This window comes from Rosa chinensis, chromosome 5 (genome assembly GCF_002994745.2).
Source record: "Rosa chinensis cultivar Old Blush chromosome 5, RchiOBHm-V2, whole genome shotgun sequence".
Classification (NCBI taxonomy): Eukaryota; Viridiplantae; Streptophyta; class Magnoliopsida; order Rosales; family Rosaceae; genus Rosa; species Rosa chinensis.
The window spans coordinates 57,846,602-57,861,986 of record NC_037092.1 but is presented as its reverse complement, the minus strand read 5'-3'; the positions used below and the strand labels follow the sequence as shown (position 1 = coordinate 57,861,986).

Below are 15,385 nucleotides of genomic sequence, written 5' to 3'. Positions count from 1 at the left end.
GTCCTTTATTCTGGTCTGTTATCGTAGTCAAGCTATAAGCTATAGCTCGATCGGGGTCTAGGAAAATCGACCAGGATTTATCAGTAGTATAGTAATACGGAGAAGCTCTTGCATGTATTCGTAGACCAGGATTTATTTATACATACTGTTTGTCTTTCGAAATATACCGAAATACTCTCACCCCTCTTTATGCTTATTTACGTGACAACACAAGAGAGATGGGTCTTTCTGTGAGTCGATTCACTCTCTCAATCAGAAATAAGGAGCACGTAGAGCAACTAAGTAGTAATGTGATGATCAAGAAAGAAAGATCTGCCAGGGGACCTAACAAACTTTCTAATTAAGCTAGCTGGGAGAGCTAGGGGTAGAAGTAGAAGTACTTCATCAGGTAGCCAGCAAGACAGCAACGTACTCTTAAACCTTATTTCACACATTAATTCCATATTTAAGAAGGGTTTGATTCCACGACGCACCATGTACAAACTTAATCGAGTCCCAAAAAACCTAGAAAAAGAATAAGAAAAATGAGTAGTCGATCATTATCTGGACTTATGGACACCATAATTTGTAGGCTTCATGTAGAGCAGTGCAATCTACTTACATCAACTACCACGTTAATTAATTATCTTAACTTATTTGTTTGTTATAAAATTTAGAGAGAGGAGTGTTATTCTACACCTCTATGCTAGGACAGATTTACAATCTCGACTCCGGAAGACTGGACGTGTGACACATACTTATCTCCACAGCCCCTAAGTATTAATTAATAATTATCTTAACTGGATTTCGGGTTCTTTATTTTTTTTTCTATTCAACTACTACATGTTTATTTTAATTTTTACAGAAACGACCATAACGCAATTATACTCAAATGAAGATTATTAATTGTGCTTTTCACTTTGAGCAATGAGCACATTATATTATCCGATCTTACGTATATGCACATTCTGTGTGGTGTAAAATACGTAGATTCTATTCATCAGGACCAGACTGGCACATGTAGTTGTTTCAGACCGGCATTAGGGGTTCAAATGTTTAATCATTGACGAATTAATTAAGTCTACGGTTGAGGCCGACTAGCTAGCTAATTCAGCAACTCTCCTAAGCAAGGTTTCCGTTGTTTTAGGAGCTTTTAACGCCAATTAACTTTGACCATAAATATCAAACAGTATAATCATCTATATATATAGGCCACGTTTCGCCCAGATCTCACACATGACCTTTTTTTTTTCCTTGTGTACTTTGTACGCTATACTTGGTCTTAGAGAAAGCTACTTAAGAAAACTGAGAGAAAGAAAAACAATGAATACCTTCCTCGACCTAAATGTACGTACGTACAACAAGAATTCAATTATTAGGAATAGAAATAAACACTAATATTCAAATGTAAGAATGTAGACATGACTTGAATGATTTTTCTTTATAGTATCAATCCACTCACTCCCTTGTGCCCTAGCTAGGGTTAGTGTTTGTTTAGCCGGCCTTGTTTTGGCACAGCTGATGGCATTATGCATGTTGTTCATTGATCCCGTGACAATCCGACTGGGTTTTACGTACCTTGAGTTTGGCTGATGGGAATATGAAGCTGTGGATCTCGGCAAAGCCGGTGGGAGTGCGGCAATGCGATCCGATTACAAGTGGCATGGGTCGTCTTTTTGATCCACACCATCGATTGTTCCTTGCAAGTGCATGTTCTCCTGTTCTTTATTTGGCCTAGATGGCGTTTGGTGTAGAGAAACCAAGTGTTTGCATGCGGTGCTTCCTCCTTGGTGAAATACTTTTGCGGTTTCTTATTTGAAAAAGTAGATTGAACTAGGAGACTGGAACTGAGATTAATATATGTGACGTAGGCACGTAGCCGATTAGAATATATTGGCGGCTCGATCTCCAGGCTACCAATGATATTGACAAATTGCTAATGGTCAATTAAAAACCTAGCATGAGCAATACATTCAAGAAAATGAAGCAAAATAAGCAATTATATGAACTAGACTGTCAGATGATCTAAGCAATAGTCCATATATGCTGATGAAGTCTATATTCTTATCCAAAAGCTGGAAGTTTGAGAAATTAATTCCCAAGTAAATAAAAATGTCAAAGCCTTTATTTCAAATTAAGAAGGTTCACATCTTCATTATTTTGTTGCTAGCTAGCTAGCTACTTGACAGAGTTAGAGTTTGCATCAATTTTCGTCAAATTTCTAGTCCCTTATCCATCTTGTCGGACCAATAGAGTAGTTTGACAACAATAGATAGTTGCACCTTACTTGACCAGTTGACCAATCAGAATTTATGGACCAAGGATTTGATCGAGCACTAGGATTGATTTCTTGAGCATTGTGTGATTTGTAGATGGGCGTGGCTACCACTATATGTATGCTGGAGAGGATTCCAAAACCCTAAAGTTTTTTTTTTTCCTTTTTATTTTTATCGGGGCCGGGGTGAGATAGTAGGGCCAGATTTGAAATTTTAAAGGCCTAAAGCAAATGACATATATGAACCCATATGTTATTATTTTTAGAGAAAAAAAAAAAGAAAAGACAAAACAAGAAAAATAGCCTTTCTTGATGATCTTGCTATTGTAACTAGAACTAGGAGAACTGTCTCCTGTTAGCCTTTTCTTTGTTTTTGTTTGGGCCTTTTAGGTCCCGCTTGTAGCCAAAAAAAAAATAGCCCATATTATTCGAATGCCCAAACAAAAAAAAAAAACCGCAAACTAAAACCTCTATAACAACCAACTCTCATTTAAGCCTGACAAACGGAAAGGGTTAAGGCTCAGAACCAACGCTGAGCTTGAGTACCATGTCCAGTTTTAGCAATGACATCCGCCAGAAAATTAGCCTCCCTCTTAGTATGAGGGACTTGCAATCTACTTAATGTCTTCTACCACATGCTTAATTCTCCAAGGAGTCTGAATTGTTCCTGCAACACTGTCTAGAAGCAATTTAGAATCACCCTCAACTTCAATATATGAATGTAGCCAAGCTGCATGTAAGGGAGCTCGTAAAGCTAAAACCTAAGCTAAAAGAACATCCTGCGTACCAACTCTATTACAAGCTGCTAAAATAGGTTCACTAGCAGAGTCTCTAAAGACAAATCCTGCAGCTGCACTTGTATTCAAAATAACAGAACCATCAAAATCAAGTTTTAGAAAATCATCTTTTTGTGGAAGCCATTTAATAACATGTTGAGAAGGTTTCTTGACAGGAGATAAGTGAGAAGCACTATAATTCTTCCACACTCTTGCCGCAGCATGCACCACTTTAGAAGGAACAAACAAATGGTTCCTAAAAATCATATCATTCTTGGGCTTCCATAATGAATAAGCAGTAATAAGAGCAATACTAAAATAATTATTCTTAGTATAATCAGCATTAGAAGCGAGGAACTCAAGCTAGTCAATGAAACAAAATTGCCAGTTCTGAATTTGAGGAAAGGTAGAAAGCCAGATAGTCTTAGCAGCTTGACAATGTAAGAAAAAGTGCTCTTCTGTTTCAGTGTGGATGCCACAAAGAGGGCAATTACGATCAATATGGTGCTTAGTAAACACATTATCACGGATAAGTAAACGTCTTCTGAGAAGTTGCCAAGCAAAGATTTTAACTTTAGGGGGGTTAATTGTTTCCACATTTTCATTAGGAGTTTCGATTTAGATCATAAGCAGTCATATTCTGAACAAGAAGAGAAGAAGCAGACTTCATAGAAAACTTTCCATTACCTGTAGCACCCCGAAACTTTTCATCTGATAAGAGAAAAAAGGAAGAGGAATACGTTCAATTTTCTCAACAATTTCACTAGGAAGAACAGCAGAAAGCTTAGTAGAGCTCCACTTTGAGTTTACTAAGTAATTTGCAATAGTTTCAAAAGTACTTACAGAAATTTTCTGATTTTTAAGGAAGAAAATTAATCACAGAAAAAGGAAAGGTCTAATTAAACGGCCAGAAATTAATTGACTTACCATCTCTAATTGACCATCTAATACCTAATGAAAGTAACTGTCTAGAATCCAAAACCTCACACCAAGCCAAGGAAGAGTATTTTTTTTTTCTTCTCATTTTCTTGGATACTTAGCTTTAATAAGTTCAACCCACCAATTATGTGGTTCAGTTCAAATATTTCAACCTAACTTAGCTAGAGCAGCTTGCTTAAAGTGGTCAAAGGATCTAATACCTAATCCACCTTTATTCTTAAGAGTACAAATGGATGACCAAGCTATAGGAAAATGGGAAGGACTGCCCCTGAAAATTTTTCTACATTCAGCGTTAAGAGCATTAACCGTAGTTGAAGGGCATTTAAAGTACAAAAGAACATGGTTTGGCATACGAGTAAGATTAGCCTTGAGTAAATTGAGTTTACCACCTCTTGATAATGAGTTAGCCCTCCAGCATTAAGAGCATTACTGTAGTTGAAGGGCTTTAAAGCACGAAAGAACATGGTTTGGCATACCAGTAAGATTAGCCTTGAGTAAAGTGAGTTTAACACCACTTGATAAGGAGTTAGCCCTCCAGCCTGCTGAATTCTTTTGCATTTTCAGGATTAAATCCTTTGAGTTAATAGGATCATTCTATAAGACAATATTATTAATGCCTAGATACCTACCAATAGCAGTCTTATGTTGGATTTGAAGAATGTCACAGATACAATTTCTAGTAACAGAAGGAACATTATGAGAGAAATACATAGTACATTTATGGTAATTAATTTGCTGGCTGTAGCTTGAGAAAAAAGATTCAAAGTATGTAAAATATGTCTAGCAGCAGTGGCAGTAGCCTTAGTAAAGGTCATGCAATCATTCGTAAAGAAAAGGCTGAAAATCCTAAGTCCCCTAGGAACTTAAAAGACCAACCTGATTCTTTGTTGATAAATTGAGGTTATTTAGATTTCAAATAAGTGGCTCAATACAAAGTATAAAGATATAAGGAGAAAGGGGGGGATCTCCTTGTATCACACCTCTAGAAGGGGAAAGGCAGGCTGGAGCATGCCATTAAGCAGAATAGAAAATTTAACAGAAGTAATACAATTTAGGATTAGATTTATCCAAGCTTTGTCAAAACCAAAATTAGTCAGACAAAAAGCAATATAGTCCCATTGCAAAAAAATCATAAGCTTTTTCAAGATCAAGTTTCCAAGAACAAAAGCACCCTGGTTTTGAGAAATACATTTAGCTAGAAGAGGCCACAATCTTTTAGTAATAATTTTGAAAATGATTTTGCAACTAACATTACATAAACTGATTGGTCTGAAATGGTTCACAATCTTAGGATCATCATTTTTAGGTATGAGTACACTGTTATTGTAATTGATAGAATCCAGAGGGGTATTGGAGGTAAAAAAATCATTGACAAAAGGAATTACATTATGTTTAATATTGCCAATAATTTTGATAAAATTGTGCATGCATGTAAACCATCAGGGCCCAGATCGAGCTTTTAAACCTCCAATATGGAAAACTGCTTGTTCCACTTTAGTTTATACAATAGGAGCTAATAAAGATATATTATCAATAGGTGTAATAACAGGAGAGATATTTGTTGTGAATTGGATAAGATCATTATGAGAACGAGTGAATGCAGGTGTAAAACGTTGTTTAAAAGAAGAAGTAATGATTTGAAAAATGTCAGAAGTGCAAAATCCTTGATCATCAATTATCTGAGTTATGTGCTTTCTTTTCCTTCTTGTCAAAGCCTGGGTTTGAAAATAAGCAATATTCTTATCTCCTAGTTGAAGCCAATTTGGTCTACCTCTATGTTTCTATAAAATTTATTCAGAAATAGAGATATCATTCAGTTGGGAAACAATGGAATCTTCAATACCAAGTAAGGTAGTATAAGTATTTCTATAGCTTGCTGTTGGATATCATGTAGTTGTTGGAGTAGTAAATTTTTCTTCTTAAAAATATTATCAAAAACATTAGAACTCCATTTTTTAGTAAGAATTTGAAAGCAACTAGTGAAAGCATTAAAATTCTGTAAGGGGGTACCCATGTAATGATGAGAAGTATCTTATTTAACAATTTTAGTAAAAGACTCATTTTGAAGCCACATTGCTTCCAACTTAAATTGTCTCTGTGGAGCCGTAAGCTTATCCTCAGCAGACTAGACAATTAAACTTTGATCAGAATGGATGATAGGAGCATTGTATAAGGCATATGAGGATAAAACTTTAAAAGATTATGAGTAACTAAAGCACGTTAGTACCTTAGTGTTTGTCACACCAAGTAAAACTGTAAAACGGGAATGGCAGGCAAAGAAATAAGATTACAACCATTTAAGAAACAGAAAATTACATAGTAGCACATGACCAAAGATGTAAACACAGAAAACCCACTTTCAAACAAAATTATATAAATAAGGACATGAGCCCAGGTCTATAAGTAGAATGATGCAAGCATGACTCCCAATTTTAATGAAAAATGACCAAAATGCTCAGTTTAATGAAATATTTACGCGTATGCCACTGATCAAAATCTCTCGTTTTCTCTCCGCCGTTTTACCTAAACCCATTCTGTCTCACTCCTCTCTCTCCACCCTCCATAAGGCCTGTTACTTTTGCCTCCGACAGCTCAAATCCATCGACGCCTCTCAACCCCAACGTGTTTCCTATTACAGTGAGGAGTGTCGACAACAAGCTCAGGTGGCCTTTGCTTGCTTACTTACCTATGTGTGATTCAATATTTACAGAATGCCCACCAAGTGTTTGATGTTTTGCTTCTGAAAGAATTGCGGAATGCCCACCAAGGAGTATCTGATCGAGGCCTAGCTGGAGGGGATTAGGAAGGCCACAACCGGTCACCAGAATCCGGCAACGGGTCACCAGAATCCGGATTCCGGCGTCTGAATTTATTGCCCTCTAATAATACCCAGTAACCATATTATTGCCCCCCAATAACAAGTTCATTGGGGATCAATAATTAGTGAAAAATGAAGATGTTTTTAATTTTGAATGTTTTAATAGGTTTATTCAAATAAATAATCATATTCTTGTCCCCCAATAAACATATTATTATCTCCTAATAATCATATTATTGCTCCAATAATCATATTATTGCCGTCAATAATCATATTATTACCCTCAATAATCATATCATTGCCGCCCAATAGACCCCAATAAAAAGCCAATCACATTATCTTCATTAGTAAATTGGTTTCCAACTCTCTCTCCTCTATCAGACCCGAAAAAAAAAAAAAATTCTTCCTCGCCTGCAGCAGCCTGCATCCCAGGCTGGGATTCCCAGCCCACTACCTTCCCAGCCTTGCCGCCTGCAGGCACAGCAACATCCCACACCCCTCCACCCACCGCTGCTGCAATAGCCCAGTCAGTGCCCCCTTGGCCTGCCCACTGCCCCGTGCCCTAATTGTCGATCTCGTGGTGCTGGAAAGCGAGCGTGGGACTAAGGTTCTGGAGGCTGAGTCGCTGCCGAAGGTGAGCCTGACCAAGATTGATATGGAGTCGGTGCATGTGATCAGCGAGGGATGGGCGAGCCAGTTAAGAGGGTTCATGAGTAGGGGTGTGCAAAACACGGTACAAACCGGCCAAACCGGTCGAAACCGACTAGTAAATATGATTTAGTTAAGGGTTTTAGTGTTAAAATATGAAAGCTGGTTCAATACTGAACCAAACCGTTTATGAATTGACTTGGTTTGATTTTTCTTTTACTTAAACCGCGAAACCTGAACCGACCGGTATGTATTAAATATAATAGGAAAAAAATTTAAATTTATATACATAATATATATATATATATATATATGTGTGTGTGTGTGTGTGTGTGTGTGTGTGTGTGGGTAGTCTTTTATAAGTAAGTTAAAAATCTCTGATTATAATTTGATTCTCAAAAATGGTAGTTGCATCCTAGACCCAAAAGGCTTAAAACCCAAATAAGTGAATCATTTTGAAACTATTTTGGATTTTGATTATTAAATTTTTATTATTGAGATTAGTTTTAGTATTTTTACTATGAATTTTTCGTAAACAAAACGTCAATGCTATATAGGTTAAAACCGTCTTACCGACCGAACCAAAGTATCTTTAAATGGATTGGATTGGATTAAGTTTATTTTCTTCGATGACCGGTTTGGCATAGAGAGGTTTGTAATCAAAACCGATCCAATCCAATCCCCGTGCAGCCCTATTCATGAGGGAGGACGAGTACTGCAGAGCTTGCACTTCAATTCGTTGAGAGTCAAGGACGGATTTGTGGTCAACATGTCGCCGGCCGGAGGTGAGTGGAGAGAGAGAGAGAGAGAGAGAGAGAGAGAGAGAGAGAGAGAGAGAGAGAGAGAGAGAGAGAGATCGGGTCTGTGGTCAACATATCGCCGGCCGGAGGTGGGAGGGAAGGAGAGAGGGAGAGATCGATGAGGGGGAGGAGAGAGAAATAAGATCAAAGAGAGAGAGGGAGTCGGAGAGAGAGAGATGTATTTTATTACTTAAAATAGGGGCAAAACTGTCAATGAATGTTAGATTGGGTGAATGAGTTTAAAAAACTCTTAGTAGAGTAGGTGGATATCAAATTAAGGTAACTGTTCCATTCCATAGCTCTGTCTTAATACTGCGTTGAAGATTTAATTGTTGGTCTGGACTTGTGCAGGTATAGATTGCACCGGAAGTTGTACATCGAGAAAGTAACGCAGGCACTGGACTTATATCAAGAATGAATATTATTCTGATAAAGTTTGCAAAGTTTAGAAAAGCTAGGAAAATTTTGTTGCATCTAATTGATCCAAACTCTGCTTCAGTGCATGAAGGTTCATGTTACAATAGATGAGTGGTTGCAGAGGCTTTGCATTTTTGGCATCTGTTTTGTATCCAGTCGGATCATGTCAACCTGCTGTAGTTGGAAGAACTAATGTTGCATAAAGAAATAACAGAAAGGGGGCGTTTCAAATAAAGAATTCACAAATAAGAAATTTGACAGTGTAAGTTCTAAACACAGCAGTAAGTGAAAAGGATTCAAAACACAGCAGCAAATGACAGAACTCTTTTTCTTTCTCTTTTTTACAATGGATAGAAAGAACAGAGCAGGGCAGGTAATCATGGCACAATCAAACTACAAATTAGATAAAACAGATACCTCTGGGTCATCGTCTTTGACAGCATTAGTCTTAACTGAAGCTGGCTTTGCAGGCTCCTTCTGTTCAACTTTTCCTGAACAATAAGAAGCTGGAATCAATTATTCAAATGAAAATGCATGGCAACCATCCAGCAGTGAAAAAGGGATTTTCTTTTTGTAATAATAAAATGATCTCCTCTATCCATCACTGCTTGAAGCTGGCATCTTGAATCAACCCGCATGATTCTTTCTGTTGAATCTTGTCATCTCACCATTGAATCTCATCTTCGAAGGAAGACATCGAAGTGAGCAACTGAGATCTCAAGACTCATCATAGACCTTGTTTTTGATACTAAAGATCAGAATTTGATATTTACTCCTAACATGCAATCACTGATCCAAATCCACCTTTCTGGGCATTCTACGCTTACCTCAAAATTTTATCTATTTCTCTCCAATTTCAAGTCCATTCACTCTGAATCCCTAAATTTTTATAAGAATACCCAAGATTTTGAAATAGGAAATTAAAAGGCAACAGAGAGAGGACCCTGAACTTAAAGAGAGGCATGATCCTAAATGTCTGGTTTTGCAATCCATCATGGCTTGATCGAAAAAGGAGATCGATGGATGTCAAAACCATCTTCTGGGTTTTGGTTGGTTTGAAGCTTCGCAGTTGGGGAGGATAGAGCCAAGAGAGATATGGGTGGGTGGGTTCTTCTTGACCCGCGAGGTGATATTTGGATATTTGAAGTAATACCATTGAATAATATCAAATATATGAACAGAATGTCATGAGAAGAAAAAGCAACTTTGATGGAACATATAGATAAATGAAGTTACAAATGCAATGAAATCTAATCCCATCAACAAATATCTGGTCTGGCAGGAGAAGCTATCTCTAAGCAACGTAACAAAGAATGGCTTCCTCATAAATCTTAAAACAAGAATAAGGAGCATGCCAGGAGCACTAGCGCCGCGTGAGAAATCCACGTAAAAGACACCTGTTTGGAGTTAACACTTACATTCAAAATTGAGGCCTTTTTACTTTTCTATTTTGTTATTCAATACCGCAAACATAAAAGGCAATAACGATTTCTCTACAAACAATCGAATTAAATTTAATGGCAATTTAATTTCAAGGATGGTAGATCCATAATAGAAACTGAGAAACTTTACACAAATGAATCAAATTTTGTCGAGAACTATTCAAAATTTGAATTTAAAACAGACTTAGAAATGGCTCGACCAGCATTTACTCGATAATACCTAATTCTGTTCCCTACAGTAAGTAAGATGAGAACATATTGAATGATTAGCATATTCCATTGGCTATGCATCAGCGCATGCAACAACTCAAACTGACCAAAATAATTCGGCACAATACATTATCCAAAGAGAGAGACCATCAATTATTAGGCCTTTTAACTATTAAGAAATATATATAACCTCCAGGGAACAAGTTTTTTTTTTTGGGGGGGGGGGGGGGAAACACAATTAAGAGCGTAAGCAAGGATATAAGATGAAATTCTTTATGGCATAAAATGAAAATTGTCAAAACTCATGAAACTTGAGTACACTCCAGATAATCATCATCAAAGACCAGGAAAAAAGGAAAATTACCAGGAGGAAGGTCCAAAAGTTTCTTGTCGACTCGATTGTTGCGTGGGCACCATCTAGGCCAGTGGTCACCGTACGCCCCACAAATTATGCACTCTTTGAGAATAGCACGGCCTTCATCTAGACCACAACAGGTGCCTGAAAACGGACTTTCACAGATCCTACAAACTAGTTCACAGCCAGGGCCAACAGGTGCATTGTTTGGGACACGTCTCGTGTAGGAGCAAGATGCAGTACCGTGTATCCCCACCTTTGTACAATACATACATTTTTCTGTTTGGAGCCTCTGTATGGTATACTCTAGAGAAAACAAAACAAGTATATCAGTACTGGTGACATTGAATAACAAAATAAATACCGATACAATGTCATAAGAGCAACAAAAAAAAATTAGGAGGAGATTGTAGAAGATATAAAAATAAATGTGTGTCTGTGTGGTGTTAAATGAGAATGTCCGGAAGTAGAGATACAATATGATGTACAAGTTGGTCAAGCAATAGTTACTGTATGTTAATTATGTATGTGAGCCAAGCAATAAATAAGATGAAGGATGAAGAGAGCAAATGATTTATCCCTTAAGAACAACATAAACACAGAGGACAAGCAAAGTGTGACAAAAATCAAAAGCATACCATTGTCAAAACTAAAAGGGTGAGTGGTCAATTTTGTGCTTCTTAACTATAGGCAAATACACACAATGCGCCTCACGCGCCTACTTCTTTTCTCCCGTAACTTAGTTGTTCCCAATTTCCGATTCCGATTGGCCTCCGCTGATCCCTTCTTCTTGGCAATCGTTGGGTTGTCTAAGGGGACTGGTGGCTAGGCCGGCGTTTGTCTTCTCCGCCCTTCCACCAGGAAGCGGCGGAGATTGTGTTTCAACGGTGATGCAACGAAAACGTGTGAAGAATGGTGGTGATATCACTTCTGATTTGGAAGCTCTTCAGATGGAGGATCTTGATTCTAGTGTTCATCCTGCTCCTACCCAGCAACCCCCGTTGAGCTATGCGAGTACGCTTAAGAATTCGGTTGATTGATATCGAAAAACCATGAAGGAGGAGTTTGAATTCACTGATGAGGACTGTGACGACCTGAATTTTAAATTTATAATTTTTAAAGTCGAAAATTATTATTGAGAAATTTTTTTGATTTTACTAATTTTAAAGCTCTTGAAAAATATGTGAATTTTAAAATTGGTCAAATTTTATTTTTAAGGTTGAAAGTGGAAAGTAGAGGTCTCCACGAGTTCACACCATTTTTCGATGAATTTTTCGGATCCTCCAGCTATTTTTAATGATTTTTTGAAGTTATAGGAAATTAATTAGATTTAGTGACGTGTTGCAATATTACTAACTTAGGACACATCTGGCAGTGATCTAATCGTGGTTCATGGCCAAAGTGGCTGCTGGTCTCTTTAATAGGTTGACAAGTGGCTGCAATAGTGCAATGAATTTGTTATTGATTTGTTTGCCAACACGTGTCCAACACTTGTCATAATTCTGTTAGTAACTTGCACATGTTGCTAAGCCACTTGTTCACACTTTACAACCGATCCAATTGCGTCGGTTATTCAGCCCTATAAATAGGACCCAACCAGATCATAATTTCCCCACAATTTTCGGAGTTTCTCTTTCCTACATTTCTCTCTCTCTAAAATTTGTTTTTGGCATAACTTTTGAACCGTAAGTTTGATTCAGGATCCACGAAAAGCTGCGGATTTGTCTTGACGAGCTCTTTTTATTGGTGGAAAGAAAATTCAGATTTGGTGAAACTATTTTTTGACGACCTAGGAGGCTTGATTTTATTTTGCATTGTCCACGATTATCAGAAATAAGGTAGGGGGATCTCGGGGAAACTTTTTATGATTGGATGATGATTTTATGTGCTTCGTGTATATTTTATTCTTGTTAATATTATTTTTGAATGATTTATTTGATAATATTTGAATTACATGTACTAAATGTACGTTGATTGATGTAAGTGCATGTTTTCATGGAGGTTGTTATTTATCAAGTGTAAAGAAGTTGGGGGAAAATTATGGTTATTTGGTGATTGTGGGAATTATCTTTGGTGTAGTTGAGTCTGAACATTGTAGGGATCAAGCTCAGGCAAGCCCATGTGCACAATTAGGTTTAGAATACCGACGGTATAATTGTCGATATATTTGGGTGATTTGGGCTTGGAGATCAATGTTTTGGACAAGATGACTAGCAAAAGGGGGTTTGGGGACTTTGATTGAGTCAGGGGGTTAATTTATATGTTTGGATAATCAAGTCACAGTTGCAAAACTGTAAAGTACACGGTATGGGACGTGTAGGCTTGCGTATTCTGATATATGAATTAACGGGTATATAAATGGAGTTGGATTGCATCATTGTTTGATATGCATGTTATAATTGAAATATATGATGGTATTATCTTTGGTCAATTATCCATGAGGAAGTTTTATGTCCCTACTGAGCCGCGGGTTGAGCTCACCCCTTAACAGATTTTGCAGGTATGGAATCAAGATACTAGAGCAAGAAGTTCCGATATGTATATAATGTCAAATGAGTTGTGAAATTTGTGTTTTCTTTATGTTTGTTTGGAATCAAGAATGAGTACTAGTGTACTATGTGATAAAGACTATGTAATATATGCTTCTGCTGGAATTTTGAGATCTTGTTATCTAGTTGTTAGTCCACGATTTATTTATTTATTTATTGTCACATTTTGATTATAGAGATTTTAGTTCTATAATTAAGATGTGATTCACACCTTAACTCGAGATTATAAGAATAGCTCGAGTCAGGGCGTGACAAGGACTGCATCTATTCTCAAGGTAAGCATGGTCAAAATGTTTCATTCTCTGAAAAAGTGCATAATAAATTGGACTATGATTGGAGATGTGCTGTGATTGTTAAGCTTATGGGAAGGCCAAACTCTACCAATTCTTTTGAGTTTATGTTGAGAGGTCTGAAAAGGAAGTGGTAGGTCAAAGGGGGTTGGCATCTCATTGACCTCCCCAATGATTTTTCATTGTCAAATTCAACTTGGAAGAAGATATGAACACTGCTCTCTGTGGTGGACCTTGGATTTTGGCCGGGCAGACCCTAATTGTTAGAAAATGGAGGCCTGATTTTGACCTCATGACTGAATTCATTGGTAAAATGGCTCTGTGGGTTCGAATATTTGGGTTGCCTGTCAAATACTTTAAGGATTATACTGTGGCCAAAATTGGTAAAATTCTCGGTGATGTTGTTAAGGTTGATCAGCTTACTCTTGGCCAGTCAAGAGGGAAATTTGCTCGTGTTTGCATTGAAGTGGACCTAAACAAACCTCTATGTCCATTTGTTGAAGTTGAATCTGTTGCTTATAATGTGGTTTATGAGGGAATCTCACTAATCTGTTTTGAATGTGGTTGTTTTGGTCACTCTAAGGATAAATGTCCCACTCTTCATTCTAGTCTTAGTGATTCAGCTCAACCCCAAGCTCCTACTGCTACTGTGATTGGTGACGTCAATGACTCCACCGAAAACAATATGATTGATGCCCAACAAGTGGTGGATGCTTCCCACAAGTTACCTTTGACTCCCCAATCTCAGAATGCTATAATCAAAGAGGCTATGGGACCCTGGATGTTAATGAGTTACAAAAACAAAAAGAGAGTTGGAGAAAATGGAGGATCTAACAAGAATGCTACAAATGGCTCTAGGTTTGCTATTCTGCAAGAGGAGGGTGGTATTGACTCCGTGGAGCTTGAGCCGACCATGAATGACACTCCTACTGACAATAACCCCCCTATTGTGAAATTATGGCAGAGTTTCCAAGAGAAGAAGAAGAATTCTACATTGGCTGCTAAGACCAAGAGTACTACTACCTCTACTACCACTTTGAAGAACACCAATTCTCCGTGTAAACAATCTTCTTTTGGGCATGGTAATCATAAATCTGTGTTGAAAGAGAATTCTTCTTCTGCATTGCATGCTAAAAGTTCTTCTCGACTTCCTATGAAAGATGTCTCTAATATTGGGAGTAGTAGTGGTTCCAAAGCTGCTATGCAGTACCAGAGGAAGGCAAAGGGGTTGATTTCATCCGTTACCAAACAGCAACCCCATGTTTTCAAAAAGCTCTCTTTTGAAAATGTGGATGCTAATGTCCTTGGTAATGGAATCTCAACGATCTTTGGGCATTGTTCCCCAGAGGAGACTTTGGTGGATTCCGGAAAATATTTGTCTAAGTCAGAGGCATCTGAGAACTTTGTTGAACAAACATTTGCTGATATTAGCATGTTGACTAATGATGATAGTCTGCCTTCTCAAGTTGGGGAAGGTATGACTGATGCTTAATTGGGTGTCTGCCCTTTATTTCTTTGCCTTCTCAATGTTTAAACTACTATGTTGGAATGTGAGAGGTGTTGGAGGTAAGAAATTTCAATCAGCAATTTATGATCTTATTAATTTACATAAGATGGATATTCTTGTTATATGTGAACCTCGTGTGCCCTATGCTCGTGTTAAAAGGTTTCTTAGAAGACATGGTTTCCCTGATGCCGAGGTTGAGGAAGCAAGGGGTTTCTCTAGTGGCATTTGGGTCTTATATGATAAAATAAAGTTTCTGTTTCTTTTGTTGATAGTAATTCTCAGTCTGTCACAGTTAAGGTGGTGGTGAATAGACAAGAATGGATCCTTACTGCTTTATATGCTAGTCCTACTCATTCGGTGAGGAATTCTCTTTGGAGTTA

The 15,385-nt window shown here is 37.5% G+C and overlaps 2 protein-coding genes across 5 annotated transcripts; one reads left to right on the top strand and one right to left on the bottom strand.

Annotated features, from left to right (window-relative positions):
- Nucleotides 1-8,508: 8,508 nt before the first annotated feature.
- LOC121049496 lies at nt 8,509-11,629 on the bottom strand. 4 transcript variants are annotated; one of them, XM_040507022.1, is made up of 4 exons: nt 11,298-11,629; nt 10,669-10,965; nt 9,070-9,143; nt 8,509-8,841 (listed from the first exon to the last, which is right to left on the bottom strand). In XM_040507022.1, the coding sequence occupies exons 2-4, from the start codon at nt 10,928-10,930 to the stop codon at nt 8,746-8,748; spliced, it is 432 nt and encodes a 143-aa protein (XP_040362956.1). In that variant the 5' UTR covers nt 10,931-10,965; nt 11,298-11,629; the 3' UTR covers nt 8,509-8,745. The 4 variants fall into 4 exon arrangements, 2 of the variants coding, with proteins under 2 accessions (XP_040362956.1, XP_040362957.1); XM_040507023.1 differs by having other exon boundaries at nt 8,509-8,826; XR_005800495.1 differs by lacking the exon at nt 11,298-11,629 and having other exon boundaries at nt 8,530-8,826; nt 9,070-10,049; nt 10,669-10,913.
- Nucleotides 11,630-12,288: 659 nt separating this feature from the next.
- On the top strand, nt 12,289-15,263 carry LOC112167332. Its single transcript, XM_040507181.1, has one exon. The coding sequence runs from the start codon at nt 13,707-13,709 to the stop codon at nt 14,988-14,990; it is 1,284 nt and encodes a 427-aa protein (XP_040363115.1). The 5' UTR covers nt 12,289-13,706; the 3' UTR covers nt 14,991-15,263.
- Nucleotides 15,264-15,385: the final 122 nt, after the last annotated feature.